Here is a 26,871-nt window from a genome sequence, read left to right as displayed (position 1 = left end):
GGAGGAGTTGAGGGTGGCGGGGCCCTGCCCAACAGTTAGGATGGGTCCCCCAAACCCAAGCCCATTCCCCATCTCATCACTCTGTCTCTCCTGCTCTCCCTGGGTCTCTGACCCCCTCTCCCTGGGTCTCAGTCCCAACTCTTTCTGGGTCCTTCTATCCCACTCTCCCTGACCTCTCTGCAGAGCCTGAGTTGTGAGGCACCTGTTCTGCCCTGACTCTCGCTGCCCTACCTTTCAGGACCGCGAGGACCACAGAATGAGGACGTGTGGGAGACAGGACAGCCAGAACCTTGGTGCCCCTGGCACCTCCCGCCTCCCGCCAACTCCCAGCCCCACCCCTTGCCCCCTCTGTCCCTCTGCAGCTGTCATCTCTCATCTCTGCCTCCCCGTCTCCCCTTTTTCTCAAGTGCCCCCTGTGGCCTCCGCTCCCTCTCCCTCTCCCCCGTCCTCCGCCTGGTCTCTTCTCGGGATCTCTGCATGCTTCCTCGTCCTCTCTGGGTCTCCTCCCGTCATCTCTGCTGCCATCCCTCATGTGTGTCTTTGGAGGGTGGGGCACCTCTGCTTCCTTTCTCTCTGTGTGCTTTTTCCTCCTTCTCTCTGCCTGTTTCTGTTCTGTCTTCCCCTCCTTCCTTCTGTTTCTCTGCTTCTGTCTCTCACTCTTCCCACTCTCATCTCTCCGTGAATCCCTATCCCTGCGCCCTGCCCCCACCCATCTTGTCTTGTTCTGTCTGCCTCCTCCTTCCCCGTCTCTAGTCTCCATCTCCCTAAATTCTCTCCACCTCTCACACGTCTCTCTGGCCCGTATTCCTCTCCCTCTCCCTCTGCCTTCCTATTGCTACTTCTCTCACATTTCCTCGCCTCTCTCTGCTGCCGGGGCAGCCTCTCTCTCTCTCTCTACCTCTGTCGCTCCCTCTCCCGGCCCCTCCCAGCACCTTCCCCCGAGTCCCTCCCCCACCCCACCCTGTCCACCCTGCCCCAGAGTCCCCCCTCCCTGAGTTCCTCCCAGATTATAACACCTTCCCCTGCCAGGTAGGCAGGTTCTCGTGAACAATTATGGCTGCTTCTCTGGCCAGAGAGGAGATGGGAGGAGATGGGACGGGGATCCTGGAGTGGGAAATAGGCAATTAAAAAAAAAAAAAAAAAACCTCAGAAGGGTGGAGGAAGGAGCAGGGCCAGCTACTCAGACCAGGGATAAAAGGCCTCGGTGAGTGACAAGGAAGCCAGATGCCACCCCCACTCCACCAGACAGGAGACATCAAGGCAAGCCCTGAGCCTTTCTCAGCATCCTCTCCAGCCACCAAGGAGCCCCCCGACCCCACCCCAGCCCAGACCCTGCCCCTCTGGTCTCTGACCTCTATTCTGTCCCCCAATCCATGTCCCTAAGGGTCTCAGTCTCTAAGAGGCTCTCTCACCTATAACCTCTAGGTCTCTTGAAGCTTCCTTGGCCCTCACGTTCTCTCTGCATTTGCCAAGATCCAGCCACCAGCTCTCAGAATGTTCCTCATGCTGATGGCTCTTCAGATCTTGGCTGTAGGTAAGACAGTGGGTGGGGGTGGAGCTGGACTCTGAGAAGAGTCGGGGAGATGGGGAAGGGCCCTGGGGACCTGAGATGCTCACCTGGCAAGAAGGGGTGGGGGTAGTCTGGGGACCATGGTTGAGGAGCGTGCTAGAGGAAGGCCCAGGTTCTAAGTGGTGGAGGTGTTGGAGTATCGCAGGGTCCAGAGACTTGTAGGAGATAGTGAAGAGTCACATGACTGAGCAACTGAACAACAACATCAAGAGATAGTGAGAAATCAAGGGAGGAATCGAGCAAAACAATCAGGTCTTGACTGAGTCGTATGAGAAAGTACCAGCAGGACACTTGCTGACTGCGTTGTTGTCTAGTCGCTCAGTCGTGTCCGCCTCTTTGCAACCCCATGGACTGTAGCCCACCAGGCTCCTCTGTCCATGGGATTTCCCAGGCAAGAATACTAGACTGGGTTGCCATTTCATCCTCCAGGGGATCTTCCCAACCCAGGGATCGAACCTTTGTCTCCTAAATGGTAGGCAGATTCTTTACCACTGAGTCACCTGGGAAGCCCTGTTGATTGTATTAGGGAAGAACTAAGTGACGGCAGAAATGATGATGGGGTGGTGGGCTCCTGGCTGGGGAGTGGTGTGGCATGCAGAGCGGGTGTAGGGAGCAAGGGGGCCCTGTGTGATCCTGGGGGACCACACACAGAGTGAGAAGTCTGGGGAAGGGACAGGGAGCTCCCTGAAGGTGTTGGAGGATTGCTGAGCGGAGCTGTGGCATGTTGCATAAAGTGATCGTAGAAAGCATGCGTGGGAAAGCAGAGTTAGGGGCGGTAGTGTCAGGACCGTGGATGAGGTGGTTCTGGGGCCTCATAATAGATGCTATGGGGTGCCTGGGGGTGAGGGGGCGTCAGAAAACTCCCTGGTTGTGTCTGGACAATATTGGGGGCACTGTTGGGCGTATCTCATACAGGGTGGGGTATGTAAAGATGGGTGGGTTAAGGATTAGGCAGCATAGCGGGGACTTGTGGGTTCCAGACATCCTAGAGAGCTAGGGGGAGGGTGGGAGAGCTTTTGTTTACCTGCTTCCCCCACTCTAGCTCACCGTTGCCTTCTCCTAGCCATGGCCCAGAACCAAGGGAATGAGAAGATAATCGGTGGCTACACATGCACCCAGGGCTCCCAACCGTGGCAGGCAGCCCTCCTGCAAGGCCCCCAGCGTCGTTTCCTCTGTGGAGGGTCCCTGCTGTCCGACCAGTGGGTCATCACCGCTGCTCACTGCGCCCGTCCGTGAGTGGTCCCTTCCTAATTCTTCTGCCAAGTGAATTCCAGAGTCTAGCCTGTGTACTACCCAGGGTACTAGCTGGATCCTAGTTTGGGGTCTAGATAAGAGCCTAGAACCACAGACCCAGAACATGGAAGCCAGCCATAAATCGATCAGCTGTTTAGAAACCATGATCATGTGCTCAGTCGTTCAGTGGTGTCTGACTCTTCAGGTCTCCGTGGACTGTAATCTGACAGGCTGCTCTATCCATGGGATTTTTCTAGGCAGGAATACTGGGGCGGGTTGCCATTTCCTCCTCCAGGAGATCTTCCCGATCCAGGGATCGAACCTGCATCTCATACACTGGCAGGTAGATTCTTTACCACTGAGCCACCTGGGAAGCTGGTTGGAACCCATATACCAGCTTAGAGTCCTGCACAGAATCTAGAACCTAACACAAAACCTGACATCCATCCAGAGGCCAAGCTCCACATAGAGACTAAGATTGGGAGTGGTGGTTGAATTCAGGACAGAGCTACCTTCACTCAGGACCCCCTCTCAGAACACTGCCTGGAATCCAGAGTCAGGTTCAGAGCCCACCATCCAGCCATGAAATCTGGAAACCTGCTTGTAGCTCAGAGCGTGGGATAAAGACAGAACCTGGAGCTTGTTCTAGATCCAACATTTAATCCAGAGTCTAGTCTATAGCTCTTCTTTGAGCAGCCTAGAACCCAGACCTCAACCTGCTCTCTCCATCCCAGAATGAAGACCATAATCTAAAGCTTCATAGAGAGCCCAGAGCCCTTCCCAGATTCTAGACCTAAACCTGGACCCCACACTAGAAGTCAAAGTCCAGACAAAAGCTCACCCAGTGCCCATGAACCAGATCTAATGCCATAAACTGAAGTTCAGTGTAGAACCGAGGCCCCAGAGTCTAGAACATAAAGCCCAGGATGGAACCAACACCTACAACCTGGGATCCTGACCATAGTCTGGAGCTCCTTCTAGAACCTAGAGCCCAACCTGAGGTTGAAGGCTCAGACCAGAATCTTGAACCAAGAATCTGGACTATCACCTGTAATTTGATCGAAAGCAGAACCCAACCTAATATCAAGAATACAGGCTGATGTTTAGAACCCTGAGTCCAGCTGGACCACAGAGCTCAAGCCACTGTCTGCAACCCACGTCATAAACCAGAGCTTCATCAAGAACCCAGAACTCAACCTAGAAACTGGAGCGCACACCAGTATCTAGAAAGTATGCTAGCCTCTGGATTTAATATAGAACGTAACTCCTAGCTTCGAGTCAAAAGTTTAGGATGTCTAGAGCCCAAAGGCCAGGCTGGAACTTCAGTGGAGCTTCCCTGGCGCTTACTCCAGAAGATCAATTTGATTTAGAGCCTAGAGCCATAGCTCAGAGCCTCACTTTAGAATACAGAGTATTGACCCAGGCACATACCCTAGGGCAGAGCCAGCAAGCACAAACCTCAGAAGGCAGGGCACAGCCCACCAGGGGAAGGGGAGGATATAAGACTGGACCCAGAGAGAGTGTCCAGGCTGGGGGAAAGGGCCCAAGAATCCAGGAAACCCTCTGCCTGTGGTTAGAGGGAGGGTTGTGTGTGTGTGTGTGTGTGCGCGCGAACCCGCGTGCGCGCGCACTCAGCAGGGTCCAGCTCTTTGTGAGCCTGGACTGTAGCCCGCCAGGCCCCTGTGTCCATGGGGATTCTCCAGGCAAGAATACTGGAGTGGGTTGCCATGCCCTCCTCCAGTGGATCTTCCCAACCCAGGGATGGAACCCGCGTCTCTGGTGTCCCCTGCCTTGGCAGGGTGATTCGTTACCACTGAGCCACCTGGGAAGCCCAGGGGGAGAGTTAACCTGGAGGAAAACTCATCCCCAGGGGAGGGAGCGGGGTCTCCAGCTCACATCCTGAGCAGCACCACCCTTGGGGGTCGCGGGCCAGGATCCTTCGAGTTGCTCTGGGCAAGCACAACCTGAAGATCCCGGAGGCCACACAGCAGGTGCTGCGCGTGGTCCGTAAGGTGCCACACCCCCGGTACAACTCGCGGACCAACGACAACGACCTGATGCTGCTGCAGCTGGAGCGGCCCGCCCGGCTGGGGCCGAGGGTGCGGCCCATCTCCGTGGCCAGCTCCTGCGCCCGCGTGGGCTCCTCCTGCCTTGTGTCGGGCTGGGGCACCATCTCTAGTCCTGTTGGTGAGGGGCCCTGCATTGGGAACGAGGGGCTGGTGGCTGGACCCCTGGGTCTGTGGGAGGAGGGGCTGGGAGTCTGGACCCCTGGGTCTGAGTTGGGAGGGTCTGGGGGTCAGGACTCCCAGGTCTGGGGGAGGAGGGTCTGGGGGCCTGGATCCTGGGTGGGGGAAGAGGAGCTGGGGGTCCGGACCCCTGGGTCTGGGGGAGGAGGGGTTGGAGGCCTGGATCCTGGGTGTGGGGGAGAAGGGGCTGGGGCCTGGACCCCTGGGTCTGTGGGAGGAGGGGCTGGGAGCCTGGACCCCTGGGTCTGAGGGAGGAGGGGCTGGGGCCTGGACCCCTGGGTCTGTGGGAGGAGGGGCTGGGGGCCTGGACCCTGGGGTCTGAGGGAGGAGGGGCCCAGGGTCTGGATCCCTGGGTCTGCGGGAGAAGGGGCCCGGAGTCTGGACCCCTGGGTCTGTAGGAGGAGGGGATGGGGGCCTGGACCCCTGGGTCTGCGGGAGGAGGGGATGGAGGCCTGGACCCCTGGGTCTGTGGGAGGAGGGGCTGGGGGCTGGACCCCTGGGTCTGAGGGAGGAGGGGCTGGGGGCTAGACTCCTGGGTCTGCAGGAGGAGGGTCTCAGGCCCTGAGTTCTGGGTCCGATTGGAGAGTAGACCTCATTTTAACACCTCAATGCTCCCCCAGCCAGGTACCCCAACTCTCTGCAATGCGTGAACATCAACATCTCCTCAGACCAGGAGTGTCGGCGGGCCTACTCTGGTGCCATAACCCCAGGCATGGTCTGTGCAGGGGTTCCCCAAGGTGGGAAGGACTCCTGTCAGGTGAGCCCCAGGGAGAAAGCCTGGTGAGGGGGCTTGTTCCAGGCTGGGACTTAGGTACAAGAGGACCTCAGGAGCAGGAAGATCAGGGGAGGCCCCCCTCCCACCCCCAGAGACCGAGAGAGGTTGTCACAGCCAGGCTGTCTCCTAGCTGCTCACCCTTGGGTATGGACCTAACCTTCCGGGCTTCAGTTTCCTCACCTGTCCCATGGGGGCAGCAGGACTGGGTGGCATGGGATGAGCTCGTCCATGGCAAGAGTGCAGAGCTCTAATTGCTGCTGTCACTGCCGTCTTTACATATGGGGCCCTAGAAAGCTGTGCTCAGGGTTTGGAGGTCTTAATCCATCCCTGAGCAATGGCTCCAGAGACACGCAGTGTGGAAACACACATGCAGTTTTCTAGATGCAGAGCTAAGATGAAGAGGAGCCCAAGAGTCACATGGGACAAGGGACCCCAAGCCCCAGGGGCTGAGATCTCCAGGGGTCTCAGCCCACCCCCCACATCTTTGCCTCTCGGGTTCCCCGTGGCCAGGGCTCTGGCTGTCGGTCCACGGATGTCTCCATCTCCATCTCTCCCCATCAGGGTGACTCCGGGGGACCTCTGGTGTGTGGAGGGCAGCTCCAGGGCCTCGTGTCTTGGGGGATGGAGCACTGTGCCCAGCCTGGTTACCCCGGCGTCTACACCAACCTGTGCAAATATCACACCTGGATCCAGGGAACCATACGGAGAAGATCATAGCCGGCGGGACAGAACATCACCTGCCCACATGCTCCCCAGACCCTGCCCTTCCCACTCAAGACCCAGGGACCCCAGCCCCCAGCTCCTCCTCCCTCAGACCCTCAACATCCTGATCCTGACCCCTGGCTCAGAACTCCCCTCTCCCAGAGCAGTTCCTTCAGGGGTTCTCTCTGCACCCCTACATCCTCCCCATCGTTATCCAGGGTACCCCAAGACACCAGAGCAGGAGCATGAACACAAAGGCATTGAACTGGCACCACATTCCGAAGAAGACAATTTTCAAAGCTCTCAGTGTCTCTAAAAACCAGATAAATGCTACTAATAAAATTTTAACAGTCCCACAAGGACCTACTGTGTATCACAGGGGACTCTGCTCAATGTTATGTGGCAGCCTGGATGGGAGGGGAGTTTGAGAGAGAGAATACACGTATATAGTGTGGCGCTGTCCACCTGAAATTATCACAACATTGTTGTTAATCGGCTACGCCTGCGTGTTTAGCCGCTCAGTCACATCCAATTCTTTGCGATCCTTTGGGCTGTAGCCCTCCAGGCTCCTCTGTCCAGGGGATTCTCCAGGCAAGAATACTGGAATGGGTTGCCATTTCTCCTCCAGGGAATCTTCCCAACCCAGGGATCGAACCCGAGTCTTCTGCATTGGCAGGTGGATTCTTTACTCACGGAGCCACCAGGGAAGCCCTAACTGGCTATACCCCAATACAAAATAAACAGCTTAAAGAACATTTTTTAACAATCTTAAATTCCATTCACCCATTCATTTAAGGCACTCAACAGAGACATGCATAGAGGTCCGATCACGGCCAGCCAGGAGCCGTGCCCCGAGGTGCATGGTGTCCCCTGGAGGGTCCACCCCCTCGCCATCCACCGTACCTGGTGTGGTGGAAGAAAACGCCTTGCAGTGTGACCCCCTGAGCAGGACCACCCCTCTCCCAGCCTCTTCTTGGGGTCCTATGAGTAGGGACTGCTGAGGCCCAGGACAGGCAGGGCAAAGCCCGACCTTGTTTTCCTGCGAAAACACGGTGCAAATGAAGAGGTCCTCTTTTTCCTAATCAGATGTTAGGTGAGGAGAGTTAAGTTCATCACACCCTTGAGTTCAGGTCCTGAACTCATTTTATTTACGTATTTCTACTTGTCACCCCTGACTCCAAACACCCTCCTTTACCACAGGCACCAGCCCAGTTGGCCTGCGATAACGTGCCTCCTTGGCACACGTCGGTTGTTACAACGCGTTGCTTCTAATTTGTACAACATCATTGTGTTACGAATCTCATTCTCTTTCTTATTTTCATTCAAGAACCGCTATTTACTGGGCACCTACTATGCGCTGAGCATGGTTCTAGGTACTGGAAGTAGGCCCACGAACAAGCCAGACAAATGTAAACGCTTCTCATCACAGAGCTTGCATCCTAGCAGGAGGTGCCAGACAAGAAACAGTAAACATCATTTAAAGGCAGAGAGTCTCTAGGAACAAAAAGGTCATTAAACCTGGGCTGGGTGGCAGGCCCTGTATGGACGCCAGAGCCAGCTCATACCAGCCCATAAGAGCCTCTTGGCAAATTTTCAGGGATTTGGAGCGCCGGTTGCTCAACATAGCCATAATATAAAATTAAATTACAGAAACTTGCAATTAAATAATGTACGCTTTTGAAAAGTCAGTACTCAAAACTCAATTCCTAATTATCATTGCCGGTATCTATGCTTCGAGGCTGTTTATGCTTGTCATGTCTGTAACGGTGAGCATCTGGACATCTGTGCGTACCAAGTCACTTCAGGTGTGTCTGACTCTTTGCGACCCCGTGGACTGTAGCCTGCCAGGCTCCTCTGTCCATGGGATTTCCCAGGCAAGAATACTGGAGTGGGTTGCCATGCCTTTCTCCAGGGGATCTTCCTGATCCAGGGATCAAACCCACATTTCTTCTGTCTCCTGATTTAGCAGGCAGGTTCTTTACCTCTAGTGCCACCTGGGAAGCCCCAAGCACCTGGGCAGCCCTTCCCGATTCCATCTCCATCTTCTCGAGGTTCTGTGCTTGGATACTGCAGAACTCAGATACAGTAGAAGCCTACGTGGCCACATGTGTCCAGCTGCTCAGCTGTGGGGGACAACCCAGGATCAGAGAGTTCTGAGGGGGCAGCCTGGGACCTGCCTGGCTCCAACAGCTCAGAAGACTGCTGGGGGGAGAATAAAGTCAATACTTTACAAAAACTGTAAAGGCAGCATAACCTTTAAAATTGTGAATCAGGACTTTCCTGGAGGTGCAGCGGATAAGAATCCGCCTGCTGATTCAAGGGACACAGGTTTGATCCCCGGTCCGGGAAGATTCCCCATGCTGGAAGGTGACTAAACCCATGTACCACAACCACTGAAGTCCGAGTGCCTAGAGCCTATGCTAGGCAACAAGAGAAGCCACCGAAATGAGAAGCACGGGCACCAAAACGAAGAAGAGGCCCCACTCGGCTGCAACTAGGGAAAAGCCCTCTCAGCAACAGAGACCCAGCACAGCTAAAAATAAATATTGAAAAAGAAATAAGTCAGAGTCTTGGACTCCATCCCAGACCAACTGAACCAGAATAGGCATTATAACAAGATCCCCCGCCTGAGCCACCAACCCCTACCCCCACCCCGTCCCGCAATCCAGGGGAGTCAATGCTTATTAGTTTGAGAAGCACCACTCTTGGTATACACCCGCCACATTTCATGACCCAGTTCCCCAGTGATGGACACCCAGGCTATAGTGTAATGACCACTGTGGGGCAGGCCCCTTATATATCTACAGAAGGCTTCTCTGGAATACTCACAAAAGCAGGATCACTGGACCAAAAGTCTTACTCTTCATCGATTTCACCAAGTACTGGCAAGCTTTTGCTCAGATAAGCATTCATATCTCACCACACCCTCAAAAATGCCTGCAGCTCATTCAGTCATCCAGCAAATATTCATTGAATCTTATTACATGCCAGTTACTGCTCTAGGAACAAAGCACGCAACACTGTTGCCCTCAGAGAACTCACTTCTGGAGGAGGGGCAAACAAGGGACAGATAAATAAGTAAAACATGAAACATTGGGAATTCCCTGGTGGTCCAATGGCTAGGACCCGGCACTTTCAATGCTGGGGCCCAGGTTCCATCCCTAGTTCTGGAAGTAAGATTCCACAAACCTCATAGAGTGGCCAAAATACATACATACATACATATATATATATATATAAAGTGAAAAGTGAAAGTGAAGTCACTCAGTCCTGTCCAACTCTTTGCGACCCCATGGACTGTAGCCTACCAGGCTCCTCCGTCCATGGGATTTTCCAGGCAAGAATACTGGAGTGGGTTGCCATTTTCTTCTCCAGGAGATCTTCCCAACCCAGGGATTGAACCTGGGTCTCCTGCATTGTAGGCAGACGCTTTACCATCTGAGCCACCAGGGAAGTACCTCCAGGGAAGTATATATATATTACGGATGGGAGTAAATGCTTTGGAGAAAAGTAAGGCAGAGTAGGCAGAGTAAGGTAGAGTTAGCTTCCCTGGTGGCTCAGAGAGTTAAGAATCTGCTCGCAGTGCGGGAGACGTGGGTTCAATCCCTGAGTCAAGAAGATCCTCTGGAGAAGGAAATGGCAACCCACTCCAGCGTTCTTGCCTGGAGAATTCCACGGACAGAGGAGCCTGGTGGGCTACAGTCCATGGGATCCCAAGGACTGGGACACAACTGAGCCACTAACACTTTCACTTTCAAGGAAGAGTGAGGGGATAGAGATGCAAAGAATGTCAGAGGAGTGTTATAATTGTAAGTGGGTCATGCACTGAGTGGTTAATTCAGCAGGACTGTTGTTTACCTTACAAAGAAAAGTTTGGCCCTTGCCCATTCTCTGGAAGATAACCTGTAAGCCCTTGGAGTATTCTGCCTAATAACAGTGTCTTTCTTTACCCAGGGGCCTTGGGCCACGTCAGATAGTCTATTTCAATAAGGCGATTCGTGGTGGAGGTCTGGGGGCATGCTGGACCTGCAGGGGAGCTGAAGACTAAAGCTAGCAGTGCAGGCAGATAGCCACGTGCCTACGTGACCAACACCCAGTAAAAGCAACCTAGACACCAAGGCCCGGGGGGCTCTCCTGGGGGGCCATACTCTGTACGTGTTATCACACATTGGTGTTGGGCAACGTAAGCACTGTCTGTCTATACGACCCCAGGGGAGAAGGCGGTTGGAAGCACAGGCCTGGTCAGCCCTGGACCTGGCCCGGTGTGCCATTTTGTCTCGCTGGAATAAACCAACATCCTGAGTAGAGGAGCTTTTCTGAGCTCTGTGAGCCCTCCTTAGTAATTCCCGGACCTCATCTCAGGGATGTCCAGCTACAACAATGAAGGAAGTCTTCACAGAAGATGGCAAGAAGGGAAGAAGTCAGGCAGACATCTGGTGGGGAAGAGGGCTCCGGGAATGAGAACTGAACTACTGAAGTTCTTTTCTGTTATTTATTATTTTTGGCTGCACTGGGTCTTCACTGCTGCGCACGGGCTTTCTCTAGCTGTGACCAGCGGGCTTCTCATCGCAGTGGCTTCTCTTGTTGCGGCAGAATGGACTATAGAGCGTACAGGCTTCAGTTGTTGTGGCCCACAGGCTTAGTCGCCCCACGGCATGTGGAATCATCCCGGACCAGGGATCGAACCCACGTCCCCAGCGTTGGCTGGCAGATTCTCAACCACTGAATCACCAGGGAAGGCAGTAACTACTAAGGTTCTGAGATGGGATTGTGCATGGCATGGGAAGGGTGGGAGAAGAGGAAGGGGTAAGTGATATCGGAGGACTATTGGGAGCAGAGGTTCCAGAGCCTTCTCGGCCACCATGAGGACACCTTCACTCTGAATGAGGTGGGAGGCAATGCATGCTGTTCAGAAGAGGAGCAACCTGCCCTGACTTACATCTTTAAAGGGTCACACTGGCGGCTGTGTGCAGTAAACAGAGAGTAGGCAGACAGGGACGAGAGCATGGAGACCAGATAAGAAAGTTGTGACAATCCCAGTGAGAGATGAGGATGGCTGGGAGGGACTGGGGTGGTGAGGATGAAAAGTGTTGAGAAATGGTCTCGATTCCGCATCTGTTTCGGAGTGGGCAGGGTTTGGTAGCAAAACAGATGTGTGGCACGTGAGAAAAGAAATTCAAGGGCGAGACTGAGGTCGGGGCGGAGGGGTGGAACGGATGAAGAGACTCTTTACTGAGAAGACCAGGACTCTAAAAGGAGCTCATCTGGAACGAGAGAGGGGTGGAGGTCAGGAGCTTGGTTTTGAAGGTGTATTTGTTGAGTAGGCAGTTGGACGTGAAGTGGGGAATTTAAGAGTCAGATCTGGCTGGAGACATGAAATGTGGGAGTCGTCAGCATGTCGATGGTATTTAAAGCCACGATGAGATCACCAAGGGAGTGAGCGTAGACAGAGGAAAAGAAGAGGGCCAGATGCTTGATCATGTAGAGGTTCACAAGAAATAAACAGCACCAGGCACGGAGGAGAAGCAGTCAATGAGTTAAGAGAAGGGCCAGGAGAGGGTAGTGTCTCAGAAGTCGAGGAAAGACTTCAAAGGAGCAGGAAGTGATCCACTCGTTAAATGCGGCCGATGCATCAAAGGTGAACCCCAAAGAGCCAGCCACTGGCTTCAGTAACACAGATATCACTGGTGTCCGTCAAAGGGGCACAGTTGGTAAAGTTTAGCAGGGGAAGAAGCCTGCAGGGAGTGGGCTTAAGAGACCAGGAGAAGAGAAATGCCAGGCAGGACATGTAGCCAACATTTTGGAGACTTGCAGTCAAGGGGAGCCAAAACTGGGAGGAGAGCAAGAAGGCTGAGAGCAGGCTGTTTAAAAAAAAAAAAAAATTCTTTTCCACGGAACATGGGAGAAATTGTAGTATGTTCGTATAATGGGGAAGGAAAAAAATTGATGATGCCAGTGAGGGAGCAGAGAACTGCTGGCTGGAACAGTATCCTCAAGGAGGTGAGAGGGGATGGGGTACCTGGCGCCGGTGGAGGGGTCTGTCTTAGAAGGGGGTGAAGATTGCTCATCTATAGAAATGGGAGAGGAAGCGGAGGATGTGGGCACAGAAGCAGGTAGATGGCAAGACTGACACTTCTAGTTTTTGCTGTTTCGATGGATGAAAAGTGGTATTTTGTTGCTGGGGAGAAAGATGGTGACCAGGGCCAACATCCTTAATAACACAGATCCAGAAAGAATTCACGTGAATTCACTGAATTTCTTGGGCATTTTCTCTCCGAAAGCCCAAGTCCAGTTTCTCCGCAGGCGCCTCTCTGTCTTTCTCCCTCTTAGATGCCTTGCCTTTTTTTTGTCTCTCCTTGCATTTCCTCTGCCTGCCCTCTCCCATCCACCTTGTTTTTGTATCTCTGTGTATTCTCCGTGTCCTTCTCTGTCTCCCCTTCCCTTAGCGTTTGCACCGGGGCCTCTGCTCCAGGCCTGGGTGTGGGGCCAACTTTCTCGCCCCAGCCAGCACTTCCAACCAGAACTTCCAGTTCCTGCTTGACAAAGAATCCCATTTTGAAGCCAAGCTAGGGTGGGGCACCCCCCACCCCCACCCCAGGAACCTTGGGCTGCCTCCATCGCCAGATTTACTTACATAACAAGTCACGTTTGTGGCCTTTGGTTCATATCAAACTCTGGTCTAAGCATCTTCAAACATCATTAACTCATTTACTCCTTCTCTATGAGGCAGGTGCTACTGAGAGCACCATTTTACAAACGGGACCCTGAGTCACAGAGTGGCCGGGTCACTTAACTCAGCTCTGAACCACCAGGAACACTCTGTTTTTGTCCTTTCCCTTTCTTTCTCTGATCCATGAGACCCCCCTGGATTCAGTCTAATTGGTACGTGCCTGTGAGCAGCTCACTGCCCTCCGTGGGCTCCGTTCATCCCGTGAGGGGGTGGAATACTCCTAGTCCTTATGGGGTCCATGACCTCACTTCAGCAAGAGTCAGCCGGTCATAAGCCCTAATGTCAGTGTTGACCTGGTACTCACCCCTCAGCAAATACCAAAACCAGCCACCCCTACTCTAAGTTCCAGCCCTTCCCAAGTGAGAGAGGCTTTTTCTGGAAATGTGAACCCAGGCCACCAGAGGGCACAAGTACCCCGACTTCCCACGCAAGCCTGTCACCTCACTTAACCCCACATCTTCCCTCCTGGCACTCACCCTGAACCCAAACTGATTGGAAAAGAGTGAACTCGGGGACTTCCCTGGTGGTCCAGTGGTTAAGACTCTGTGCTTCCAATGCAGGGGACGCAGGTTTGATCCCTGGTCAGGGAACTAAGATCCCAGTGCAACAACAAAAAAAAGCTGGGGGGGGTGGGTGTTGCTGAACTCAGTCTCTACTCTGGGCCCAGTCCTGGGAGGTGGGCTAATTCCAAGGTGGGGAAGGACAGTGACCTCTGTCACCTTGAGCGGCATTCACAGCTACGACCCAGCCCACTCCCACCAAAACCTGATCCCAACACAGACATGTCTAGTGCTCCTTATCAGTGTCAACGCACACCACCAGCTCAACCGTATTTCACCACCTCCACATCCAAACACTGTCTTGGCCTCTTCTCTAGCCCCAACCCAACTGGACTCCATCAACAGCGTTATTCCCAGACCCCTCCATTCTACAACTCAATCCTATCCCCTAAACCGACTCCAACCCTACCCTCACCCCAGGTCCATTCTCTTCCCCAAACTTGCCTGCTAGCATCAGATCCCCCCCCACCCCCAACTCCACCCCTTACCATCCTAAACCTGACCACAAACTTTTCTTCCTAGTGTAGGGAAAATTTGTGAAATGCTTTAAGATGGACCCAATGATACCATCAATGGAACACTAGACGAGTTATGATTGGGTGGGGTCTCAGCTTCTTTTACTGTCTGAGCTACTTTACCACCCTGTGAATGATAAACAGTTGATAGCAGTGCAAATAATTCTCATCAATAACCGAGTAAATGACTTTTGTCGGGTGGAAGTACAATTCCCTCCCCTCCATATAGAATAGGGCTTCCCAGGTGGTTCAGTGGTAAAGAATCCACCTGCTAATGCAGGAGACACGGTTCCATCCCTGGGCCAGGAAGATCCCCTGGAGAAGGGAATGGCAACCCACTTCAGTGTTCTTGCCTGGGAAAGCCCGTGGACAGAGGAACCTGGTGGGCTACGGTCCATAGGGTGGCAGAAAGTTGGACACGACTTAGCGATTAGACAACAGCAACACAGGATAAGCCACTTTTGTATCTATTGGTTAGTTCGTTTCAGCACTTCTTATTGCCCAGATGTGTGTGGTTCTTTTAATACCTTGCTAGCTCCATCACTTACTAATGAATCCAAATAACATCTTTGACATATGTTCATTTTATAGATGCAGGAGTGTCATGATTAGATCTTCTGTTGTTGTTTTTTTTTTAAAAAAACCTTTTAACACTAGATTTGACCCTTATATACAAACCTTTAATCTCTCAATATGGGTCACACCAGTTTTGAGATGAAGGCTTACTCCATCCATCTCAGTTCCTCATCCCCATGACACCACCGCTGTCTCTCTTTCCAGACCTCATCTGATCCCCATCCCTGGCTTTCTTTCAAATTCTGACTCCACCTTGGTCCTCTCTAATCCCTAATCCTGCCTCCTCCACCCCCTGGGATTAGCTCACGGGATCCACCCAGGCCCAGTTCCAGGAGACGCCTTCTCATTCCTCAAACACCTAAAACAGTGTCTCTTCCTCCTTCCTCTTCCCCCTCATCTGGCCGCCAGACGCCCCAGAGCTCTCTGATTCCTGCTTCTCCCTCCCCACCTACGCCCGGTGGACTGCCTCATCCCTGCTCCTAAAAGGCCACGTTTATCCAAAATGTTGCTTTCCCAGATCCAACCCCTGCCCACATCCAATCTAAGTTGACTTTCTATCCACCGACCTGAGGATTCCCTTCTTATGTCTGATTAGGAGAGAAGGGGAGGGTAAATTTCGGCATTCTTGTGTTTTCCAGAAGAAAAAGGGCTGGCGATGGAGTTGGAAGTGGCTGGAGATGAGGCTGAGAACTGGAACTTAGATGTGTTTAGCTTGACATGGAGAATTAAACTTGAGAATGGCTGTGGACCGGGATGGGTCTGAGGGATGGGCTGATGGTAAGTGTGGAGAATGGTTAAAATTAGGTAGGGAGGTGGGAAGAGGATGGAAAATGGCTGGGAACTGATGTACATTAAGAGTATGGGTAGGGCTGGGTAGGAGGGACTTCCCTGGTGGCCCAGTGGCAGAGGAACCTGGAAGGTTACACACAGTCCATGGGATCACAAAGAGTTGGACACGACTGAACAGCAACAAGGTTGGAGGGGAGATAAGAAAGTGGGATGGAAACTTGGGTTGATGTTGGAGAAGACCCCCCACCCCCACGCCAGGGGATTTAAGGTGAACCTGGAGAAGGAACTGGGCTCTTCCCTTCCCTCCCAGATGGGTCCTGCGGCCTGAAAGTTCACAGTGGGTTCAACTTGGGCAGAACCAGATCTGGGTCCTAGCTTGTCCTGGGAGCTCCGCCCCACTGAGAAGGGCCAAGCCCAGGCTGGGGGTGCCCAAAGACAGCCTGCTGAGCTATTGGGGGTGGAGAAGGGAAGGCCAGCAACAGGGAAACGATGAAGGCGCTGGGGGAGGGAGTTCAGGGGTTAAAAGCCATGGGTCGAGGCTGAAGTTGGAGGCAGCTGGCAGCAGAAGTCACGCGGGGCCCCAACCCAGGTAGGGTCCGCCTATGGCAGGGGCAGGAGCACTGGGAGGGAGGAGGGTCGGAGAGAGCGGGAGACAGCTGAGTCAGGGAGATGTAGGCAGAGGCCAGACGCAGGGTTCCAGACAGAAATTTGCAGAGGTTTGAGAGGTGAAGCGGACAGGGAGGCCTGGCGTGCTGCGATTCATGGGATCGTAAAGAGTCGGACACGACTGAGCGACTGAACTGAACTGAACTGAACTGAGAGGTGAAGCAGCAGAAAGATAAGATGCTCAGTTTTAGACCAGGGATCCGAGAGGGGAAAGGCGCCTGCAAACAGTAGAGAGGGGCAGGAGAGTGCACAAGGATCCAGCTGGCTGGAGGGCTGGGGTGGAGGGACTGGCCACCCAGGGTGAAGGGCATCGAGAGAGCTGCAGCCCCTGGGAGGGATGTGCAAGCTGCCCCTCCCATCGCGTTACCGGGACCCCCACCCCACCCCCCCACACACACCAAGAACGGAACTGGGAGATGGGGGGTCGGTGCAGCTTCCAGGGTCAAGGTTTTCAGAGTAAAGGAGAGGACACTCAAGACTGGAAACCCGCAGAGCAGAGCAGGCAGGGAGTATCCAGAGGGTAGGGAGTATCCAGAGATGGGGGATTCTGGCCCGCTCTTACTCCCTTTCAACTTCTCAGGCTCCGCCCGCCCTGCCCCCCACCACAAAGTCACTATGTGGCCCCTGGCCGCTGCGATCTCTTTCCTGATGGTGGCCTGGTCAGGAGGTAAGAATGCAAGGCGCGGGGGCGGAGGCGGGGTGGCCACTGCAAACAATGGTAGGAGGCGGGAGCCGCAGGGAGCCGCAAGCTCCGCCTCCAGCTCGCTGGTGGGCGGGGCGGGGCGGGGCGGGTCCCTGGGGCGCAGGCGTGATTCCTGCGTGTCCCTGCGTGACCTGGTGACCCAGCTGGGGTCAGTCCATGCTCCGCACCTACCCCAGACCTCTCCCTGGGGTATCCCGGTTCAGATGGGCTTGCCCTATTGTTAAGCCTTCTAGATCTTGCACACCAGCCCTCTCACTGACTGTCCTACTCTGTACCGGAAAGTCCATCCCCAAGACCTTCCCAAGTTCAAGAGTTAGAAGACATAGACAGGGGTTCAAATCCCGACGCCTGGGGTCACAGTGGGATGATTGAGTGAGCATGTGTATGAGTGTACATGCACACGCATGCGCGCGGGCGCACACACACACACACACACACACACACACACACTGCTTTATTGGTAGTATTCTGTCTCTAGTCTCAGGCCCTTCCAGAACCTAGATTGTTCTTTAGTCCTTGATAATCATTACCGTGTTAGTTGCTCAGTCGTGTCTGACTCTTTGCAACCTCATGGACTGTAGCCTGCCAGGCTCCTCTGTCCATGGGATTTCTCCAGGCAAGAATACTGCAGTGGGTTAACATTCCCTTCTCCAGGGGATCTTCCTGACCCAGGGATCCAACCCATGTCTCCTGCATCTTCTAACTGACACGCAGATTCTTTCCTATCTGAGCCACCAGGAAGGAGACCCCAAACCTGATTCCACGCAGAGCTGGTCCCCAGATATTCCTCTCCTCCCATTTAAGTCCCCTTTCCCTGCCTTGGCAGGCGAGTTGTCTGGAAACCCCATTCATCCATTCATTCAGCAGACAGCTGAGCAGCAGGCACTGTGCTAGGTGCTGTACAAGTAGACACAGTTGCTGTGTTCAGCACCCAGAACCTAGCAGAGATGGATGCTGGCATCATTCAGACAATTCCCCTAATAGTTAAAACTGTGATGCAAGGTGATGGTTTCAAGGAGCCAACCTGGAAGCTCAGAGATGTAGTGGCAGTTCCTGGCCCAGAACCGGGGCCCCCAAAGGACTTGACACCTGAGCTGGGACCCAAAGGAGGGGGTCCTCAGGCACCCATCACCACTCTTGGGCTGAAGGCAGGGTAGCTTCTGTCTTGTGGTGACACCCCTAGGACTCCCGTATCCCCTCCTGGTGCCATGCCCCGGAGCTAAGAGCTCCACATGCAGGTCTTATGGAGCCCTTAACAGCCTGGTGAGGTAGGTGCATGGTAATTAGTCCAGTTTCATAGCTGAAAAACCCAAGATTCTCAGACAGCAAGGTCCTGCCCCAAAGTCACCAGCAATGCCTGGTCAGGACCTTAATCCATGTTGCCTGCCCTGTCCTCCACACCCTGGACTTTATGCTCTGGCAAACCATCTCTGGAGTAGAGAATGGCAACCCCTGCCAGGACTCTTGCCTGGAGAATCCCATGTACAGAGAAGCCTGTCAAGCTACAATCCGCAGGGTCACGAAAGAGTTGGACACGACTGAAGGGACTTCACACAAACCATCTTTATTTTCAACCTAATGGGCTTCATAGAGGCAACTTTATTTTTTTTTTTTACTTAGAGCATATTTGAAGTTAATATCACTATTCTAAGTGGAAAACAGCATCTTTTGCTATAAATAAAGGTAAAGGAAAAGGGCGACAGAAGATGAGATGTTTGGATGGCATCGCCGACTAAGTGAACACGAATCTGAGCAAACTCCGGGAGATAGTGAAAGACATGGAAGCTTGGCATGCTGCAGTCCATGGGGTCGCAGAGTCAGACGGGACCTAGCGACTGAAGGACAACAATGGAAAAAAAAATCAGTTCTGCACAATGAACAAAAAGAGTATTTATTGAATTGGACCAATATTGTTTTCAATTATAATATTTATTGAATTGCCTGTTGATGACAGGCAATTTCCCTTTCTGACCTCCTTCAATAATAGGCAGTTTCCCTTTCTAACGTCCCCCATAATAGGAAAGGCAGCTGGTTCTACTTACTTTGGGGGGTTGCCAGCCAAAGGCAACCTTCTGCTTCCTCCTGGTTTGAAAAGGTGACCTCAGCAAGACAAGAGAGATGTTAAAAGGATATGAGCACCATCATGCAAACTTTCTCCTGTCAAAATCAGGTTTGAAAGAGAAGTGATGATGACTCAGTTTCTGAGGGTGCAATTAATATCACTCCCTGCTTCCTGAGTGCTTGCTCCACACCAGGTCCTGTGTGTGTCTTGAATGTAGGATCTCACGGAACCTATGACTGTCTGATGAGAGACGAACTATAACTTTCCCTCCTTTACAGCAGAGAAAACTGAGACTTGTACCCAGCCAGGAAGTGGCACATTCAGGATTAGACGTCCTTTTATTTTTTTCAATTTCTTTGCTTATTGTATTTGTCTCGACTGCGCTGGGTCTTGGTTGGTGCACCGGGCTTTCCCCAGTTGTGGCGCGCAGGGGCTACATTTCCTTGCGGTGCTCAGCTTTCTCCATGCGGTGGCATCTCGTTGCAGGGACTCTAGAGCATGCAGGCTTCAATGGTTGCAGTGCACAGGCTTGGTTACCCCTCAGCATGTGGGATCTCCTGGGACCAGGAATCAAACCTGTGTCCCCTACGTTGACAGGTGGATTCTTAACCACTGGACCACCAGGGAAGCTCCAGGATTAGACCTTCTTTGTCTCTGTGTGGACTGCTGTGCCTCCAACCTGGGTCTCCTGTATTGCAGGCAGATTCTTTACCATCTGAGCCACCAGGAAAGTTCCCTTCACAGAGGTTATGAATGGTATTTAAGGTCATGAAGGCACTCAGCAAATGCGTTTAGAAAGGATGGAGGAATGGATGGATGGATACTGCCTAGGTAGGTAGGGTAGGCCCACCTCTACTCCTGGAAATCAATCCCTATGGTGGACCAAGACAGAAAATTCAGGTGGGAAGAAATCAGGCTTCTGCTTACGTATCAGAAGCTTCCTCATTCCCCAAACCCTTCTTTTAATCTCCAGTGGAGGGTTTGGCGCTTCTAGAAAGAAGGGACATCAATCTCTTCGCCCCAGCTCATCTCCACTACGTAGAAAATGGCAATGCCAAGAGACCGATAAATGAATCATCAGTTCCTGGCCACCCAGAGCAAAATTTTGACTCAGTCCCCAAGCCCAAGAACCGTAACGCCCAGCCTCCTTTCCCTGTGAACCCCAATTCTCTAACACGTTCTCTCCTCCACCAGGCATCTCTCGGGAGTACCCCAAGATTCTCAATGGCACCAATGGGACCAACGGGTTCCTCCCTGGTGGCTACACCTGTATCCCCCACTCTCAGCCCTGGCAGGCAGCCCTAAAAGTGCAAGGGCGGCTGCTCTGCGGGGGAGTCCTGGTGCACCCCAAATGGGTCCTCACCGCGGCGCACTGTCTAAAGGAGTATGTGGGGCCTCGGGGAGTGAGGGGTGGGGATGAGACTGTAACTGGCGTGGTGCGTGGGCGGAGCAGAATTTGAGGATGAGGTTGGACTTGGGTTGTGATGGGCATGGGGTGAGCATGAGGTTTGGTGGAGATGTGGGGGTATGGGTATGGACAGGGAGTCCCAGCAGAGGACTTGGAGGAAACTGGAGTCAAGGATGTGGAAGCAGACACCTTTGGAAATAAGGAAGGGGGTGGGGAAGGGTGAGACTGGGGATGGGAACGGAGACGAGCTCCTGGACCCCTCTGACCAGCGGCTTCTTGCACCCGCAGAGGGTACAGAGTGTACCTGGGCAAGCACGTCCTGGCGCGTGTGGAGGCTGGGGAGCAGGTGAGGGAGGTGGCTCGAGCTATCCCCCACCCTCGGTACCAGAGCAGCCCCACCCACCTGAACCATGACCACGACATCATGCTTCTGGAACTGAAGTCCTCTGTGCAGCTCACCAGGCACATCCAGACCCTGCCCCTCTCCCACCATCACTGCCTGCCCCCCGGCACCTGCTGCCGGGTGTCTGGCTGGGGCACCACCACCAGCCCCCAGGGTACGCACCCGCACGGGTGGCCGGTGGCCGCACAGAGCGGCCGGGGAGACTGGGGCAGAGACGGGAGGGCAGGTCGGAGCAGGAGTCTTTATAGATAAAACTAGATTTATTAGACATGGGTTAAGTCATGAATCGCACAGTGATATATAAAGGTATATATATCCTTCATGTAAATATAGAAGTGTAAATACGTAAAAATATAAATATGAAGTTATATAATGTTACATATAATGTATAGTTTTGTATATCCTTTATAGAATATATAAATGTAGCATATATAAATATATAAACATAAATGTATATTTATAAAGAATATGCAAATGTGTGAATATATATCAAGTTATATTTATATTCTATATTTATAAAGAATATATAAATATAATTGTATATATAAGGTTATATTTATATTCTATGTAAAGAATACTTAAATATATGTAAAGTTTTATTTATAAAGAATGTATAAATATAAATGTATAAGTATATATATAGTTATATTTATAGTCCATATTTATAAAGAATATGCAAATCTAAATGTATAAATATATATAGCTATATATAATATGTCATATCATGTAAATGATTAGTTATATTTCCTTTATATAAATATGCATAAATTTACCAATACAGAGCTATAATTACATGTTATATACCATATATAAAATTATGTTTCCTTTATATAAATATATATAAACTTATATGTAAAAAAATATATATATAGTATATGTACATATTTATTTGGATCATATTTATATGGATTGACATAGTAAAACATCTGTATATAAATATGTAAATTATAGAAATTAGATTTATTTCCTAAGCTATAAATGATATATTTATTTAAATACATTGTATTCAAATAACATATATTATACATAAGTATGTATTTAAATATATATGTATCATTTATAATTTAGAAACTAAATTTAATATATTGGTTATTAAGTATAATAAAATATAAATAAATACATCTTTTGGATATAAATATATATATATGACTGTAAGTTGAGCTCTATAGCAGAAAGAGCCTTTTGCACCTCCTTAGCCATCCCTTGCTCTCCCCTCGTCTCATCTCCACATCTCTCTTCCCAGCGTGCCCCACCCTTCTTCCCACCACTCTTTCCTGCTCTCTTGCATCTCCTTCCGTCTCTCCTCTTCCCTGTGTTTTCCCCATCTCCGGTTCTCATCACCGCTGCCTTCCTGTCTCTTCCCACCACCTTCTCTCCATCTTTCTGCATCACTTTCTCCACCTCTGTCCTCACCTACCTCCCCACTTATATCTCTTGCTGAGATGTATGTATTTACCCCTTACCATTCCTCTCCATCTTTCTCTCTACTTCTCATCCTTTCTTCGAGCTGTCCCCCACCTTCTCTCCACATTTCTGTCTTCCATCACTTTACCCAAATACATATCCTATCTCTTCTCCCATTTTTGTCTTCCCATTTTTATTTTCTACAGACTTGCTGCCCATCCAACTTCCACCCCATTAACCTGTCCAGAATAGATATCCTTAGACCTTCCTCTCTCTCTCCTCCTCAGTGACTTACCCCCAAACCCTCCAATGTGCCAACATCGAGCTTCGCTCAGACGAAGAGTGTCGTCAAGTCTACCCGGGGAAGATCACACCCAACATGCTCTGTGCCGGCACAAAAGAGGGTGGCAAGGACTCCTGTGAGGTGAGGCCAAGGGGGTGGTGTGTTGCCACAAGCCAGGAGGTGGGGACTGATGCTTGGGGGGAAGGATTTGCTTCCAGCCTTGGGCAAACCAGTCTTTGCAATGTGAGATGTCTCTTAGCATAGAGGGTCAGGATAAAAAGAGGGTACCCATAGCTGGCAAAGAGAATTCATCTTAAGCCTAGGCTTTGACTGGCAGTGGCTACCCAGATCCTTGTGTTGAGATATATAAATGTTGGATCTCCTTTGGTTGTGACAGAAACCCAACACAAACTAGCTTAAGCAAAACCTTGGCTTTTGTGACTGAAAAGTCCAGGATGTCTTGTTTCAGGAATGGGTGGATCCAGGTGCCCACATAATGTGTAAGAATCTCTCTTTAACTCTCAGCTCTTCTGTTTTGGTTTCATTCTCAGTTAAACTTTCCCCATGCCATATAGCATGTTGGCCCCAGCAGCTTTGGTCTTAAATCTTACCCTCTAAGGAACCATCTTTGAAAGAGAGAGGATCTCCTTTCCAACTGTGTACATAATCTCTGAGCATGATTCTCTTACTAGGCTGACTTAGGATATCTGACCCTTGAACATCACGGGTTGGGACTGCATGGGTTCACTTATACATGAAGTTTATTTCAATAGTAAGTACTACAGTAAATACACGATTCAAGGCTGATTGAATCTGCAGATGCAGAACCTCAGACACTGAGGAACAGCATATATAGAGAGGGCTAATTACAAGTTATAGGGGGAGTTTTATTGTGCACAGAGTCCGTGCCCTTAACCCTTGTGCCATTCAAGGGTCAGCTGTATTGTGTCCTGAGCCACCACTCTAGCCAGAGCTGTGGGGTTCTCTGATGGACCAAGTCTGAGTCGTGTGACTAGCTGTAGGGGCAGACAGAGACATGGACAAGTTGTATGGATTGAAAGTGGGAGAGAGGGCAGTCTCCAAATGAAAAAATCAGGAGGCTGTCATCAAAATAAGGGGAAATGGGTACTATCCAGGCAAACAAAATATATTAAAAAAAAAAAACAAAAAACCTATGCCCAAGAGAGGGGAGCTTCTTAAGATTGAGTTTTGGTTTCGTGGGAAACGGTATGATAATAAAGTAGTAATATGAGCCTTATCAGTTAGTAATGTCTGCCCTGGGCCCAGAGGGAGAAGTGGCCCTTCAGGTGTATTGCATACCCTACCAGGAACATGGCTGGATTAACTCAATAGTAAGACGATACCAAGGAGCCGTAAAGTCGAAGCAGGGTTGAGAGGTGGGGAGGGGTAGCAGGTGAGATCTGGGGCCAGAGAACCAAGAACAGTGGTGTGAGGTAAGCCACCACCATTTTAATGGGACTGAAGAACAGAAAAACAGGGAGAGACACAGAAATGTCTGTCTGTTTCTCTGTCTCAGAGTTTCTCTCTCTCTGTGTTTGTCAGTTTATCTCTGTTTCTCTCTCTCACCCTCTCTGTATTCCTGTCTCTATCTCTGCCTCTATGTGTGTCTCTGCCTCTGTTTAGGACACCCCGCCTCTCTCTTTCTCCCACTTAGGGTGACTCCGGGGGTCCCCTGGTCTGTAACGGAACACTTCATGGCATCATCTCCTGGGGAGACTTCCCTTGTGGGCAGCCCAACCGGCCTGGTGTCTACACCCGAGTTTCTCAGTATGTTCCATGGATCCAAGAAACAATCCAAAAGCGGAAAACTTGTAAACAGGAATGGACGAAGGGCCCACAATAAAAGTCGGGTTGGCGTTCCTGCCCCCTTACTCGGTTTGCCCAGCCCTTCCCTGTCCCTCCCAAAGCGTTCCACTTGCACCAGCAACCCATGTTCTCCAAACTTCCAATGCTAGCTGACACTGCACGTTTCAAAAGCATTCAGTCATTTTCAGCATCATGCTCTCCCAGACGTTGCATCACTGAAACATCCCAGTCCCCTGAAGGTCCCAAAGAAGACAATACTCCGGATGTCCCAACTGTTTCAACATAAACCTAGATCACCATCTGAATGTGCAATCTGTGGAACACTTGAATGCCTCCGTCTGCCCGTCTCAACGATATTCTATGTTCTGTGAATGGAACTTCCTTGACAACATCCTATACCCCTTCAAGTATTTATTCACTGCCAATATTCTAGATCCGTCTATGTTTTGTACTCAAGAGAGTTCTAGACTACCAAGACATTTCTTCCTGAAAATATTGTCTGCAGTATATTCTGCCCTGACAACATTATGTGCACCTCTGATTCGTCACAGCTAACGTTGGAGCCGCATGACAGTTCGTTCATTCAAACGAGCCTCGGGAAATTCCTGGAGACATTTCTGGGTCTCCCCAGTTGTCCCATTCCTACCGACATTCCATGTTCTGCCAGTATTCCTTGTCTCTGAACCCCCGTGCGCATTCAATATCAACAGTGCTCTAAACTCTAGGGTGCCGGGGTCGACTGCTCCAAGAGGCCTCCGTGCTCCTTTGCTGCTGTTGTTGTTCAGTTGCTAAGTCTGTCCGACTCTTTGTGACCCCATGGACCGCAGCACACTAGACTCCTCTCTCCTTTACTATCTTCCTGAATTTTCTCAGATTCATGTCCGTTGAGTCAGTGATACCATCCAACCATCTCATCCCCTGCCTGCCCCCTTCTCCTCTTGCCTTCAATCTTTCCCAACATCAGGATCTTTTCCAATGAGTCGGGCTCTTCACATCAGGTGGCCAGAGTACTGGAACTTCAGCTTCAGCATCAGTCCTTCCAGTGGATGTTCAGGGTTGATTTCCTTGAGGATCAACTGGTTTGGTCTCCTGGCAGCTATTTCCCACCAAATCTTCTGTTCTTTTACCCACAATCCTTGTTCAGTACCCCGTGCTGTTACATCTTTGTCTATGACCCTCAAGTGCAGTGGTTAAATGCCCAAGTGGAAAGTGTAACAAAGGCAAAGACCGTGAGGCAGGAGCCCGCCTGATGTATTAGATTAGAGAAGAAGATGCAGAGGTTGGTGTGGAACGACTGCAATGGCCCAGGTGACAGCTGATGGTGCTTGGATCAGGGTGCCATCCTTGGAGGAGTTCAGGGATCAGATTTTAGATCTGTTTGAGGGGATTGTTACACAGCGTCTGTTGATTTCAGCCAGAGAATGTGAGAAAAAGAGGAGGATCGAGGGGGCAGGAGGGATAAATTAGGAGCTTGGGATTGATGTAAACACACTACTATATATAAAGTAGATAATCAACAAGGACCTACTGTATAGCACAGGGAAGTCTACTCAGTACTCTGTAATAACCTATATGGGAAAAGAATCTGAAAAAGAATGGATATATGTATATGTTTAACTGAATCACTTTGCTGTACACCAGAAACTATCTCAACATTTTAAATCAACTATACTCCAATATAAAATAAAATAAAATAAATTTTCTTTAATGTTCAACATTAAAAAAAAAAAGAGGATCGAGGAGTCAGGATGGAACTGCCATTTACTAAAATAGGAGGAAGCTGAAGCAACATTTTTGCAGGGAAAGGCCAGGAGTTTTGGGTTCAAACTGTGTATCAGATAACTAAGCAGCCATAAACTCTGCCCTCAGCGGTTTCACAGGAAATAAACAACACAAAGTAAATAACTGCAAATCGTGATTGTTGTTGTAATTCAGTTGCTCAGTCCTGTCCGACTCTTTGTGACCCTGTGGGCTGTAGCCAGAGGCTCCTCTGTCCCTGGAATTTCCCAGGCAAGAATACTGGAGTGGGTTGCCATTTCCTTTTGCAGGACATCTTCTGACCCAGGGATGGGACCCATGGCTCCTGCATCCTCACATTGGCAGGCAGATTCTTTACCACTGAACCATAGCCGGGTGGGGGTGGGGGGAAGCCCGCACTAGCAAAGGATATACAGTAATAAAAAGTGATCACAAAGGATACGGAGTGACAGAAGTACTAGCAAAAGATATACAATAATAAAGGTAACAGCCGAAGGAAATGAGGGCAAAAGGAAATAAAGAAGGAAAACAAAAGTGGAGGCTTGTACAGATCATTAACAATAATGTGCCACCAACGAATTCACTTCTCCCCATCTGAGGATGAAGAACCATCTCAGTGTATTAATAAAGTTAAAGAGAACATCACCTACTTCAGAGGACT

The 26,871-nt window shown here is 50.9% G+C and overlaps 2 protein-coding genes and 2 non-coding genes across 6 annotated transcripts; 3 read left to right on the top strand and 1 right to left on the bottom strand.

The window, feature by feature from the left end:
* The first annotated feature begins 1,149 nt into the window (after positions 1-1,149).
* Positions 1,150-6,902, top strand: KLK14 (kallikrein related peptidase 14). The gene is made up of 6 exons (XM_061386206.1): positions 1,150-1,260; positions 1,426-1,534; positions 2,634-2,802; positions 4,737-4,990; positions 5,670-5,806; positions 6,386-6,902. The coding sequence occupies exons 2-6, from the start codon at positions 1,495-1,497 to the stop codon at positions 6,539-6,541; spliced, it is 756 nt and encodes a 251-aa protein (XP_061242190.1). The 5' UTR covers positions 1,150-1,260; positions 1,426-1,494; the 3' UTR covers positions 6,542-6,902.
* A 3,005-nt stretch (positions 6,903-9,907) lies between these two features.
* Positions 9,908-9,979, bottom strand: TRNAC-ACA (transfer RNA cysteine (anticodon ACA)). Its single transcript has one exon. It is a non-coding gene; the product is annotated as a tRNA-Cys (tRNA).
* Positions 9,980-13,773: 3,794 nt separating this feature from the next.
* Positions 13,774-13,846, top strand: TRNAG-UCC (transfer RNA glycine (anticodon UCC)). Its single transcript has one exon. It is a non-coding gene; the product is annotated as a tRNA-Gly (tRNA).
* A 2,210-nt stretch (positions 13,847-16,056) lies between these two features.
* Positions 16,057-26,364, top strand: KLK13 (kallikrein related peptidase 13). 3 transcript variants are annotated; one of them, XM_061386173.1, is made up of 6 exons: positions 16,057-16,285; positions 16,943-17,029; positions 20,322-20,511; positions 20,824-21,092; positions 22,630-22,766; positions 24,301-26,364. In XM_061386173.1, exons 2-6 carry the CDS (start codon positions 16,978-16,980, stop codon positions 24,487-24,489), a joined length of 837 nt encoding a protein of 278 aa, XP_061242157.1. In that variant the 5' UTR covers positions 16,057-16,285; positions 16,943-16,977; the 3' UTR covers positions 24,490-26,364. The 3 variants fall into 3 exon arrangements, with proteins under 3 accessions (XP_061242157.1, XP_061242160.1, XP_061242158.1); XM_061386174.1 differs by lacking the exons at positions 16,057-16,285; positions 16,943-17,029 and adding an exon at positions 18,339-19,958; XM_061386176.1 differs by lacking the exons at positions 20,322-20,511; positions 20,824-21,092 and having other exon boundaries at positions 16,059-16,285.
* The last annotated feature ends 507 nt before the right edge of the window (positions 26,365-26,871 follow it).

The sequence above is a fragment of the Bos javanicus genome, chromosome 18 (genome assembly GCF_032452875.1).
Source record: "Bos javanicus breed banteng chromosome 18, ARS-OSU_banteng_1.0, whole genome shotgun sequence".
Lineage (NCBI taxonomy): Eukaryota > Metazoa > Chordata > Mammalia > Artiodactyla > Bovidae > Bos > Bos javanicus.
Note: the sequence above shows the minus strand (reverse complement) of the source record. Positions and strands in the feature narration are given on the sequence as shown.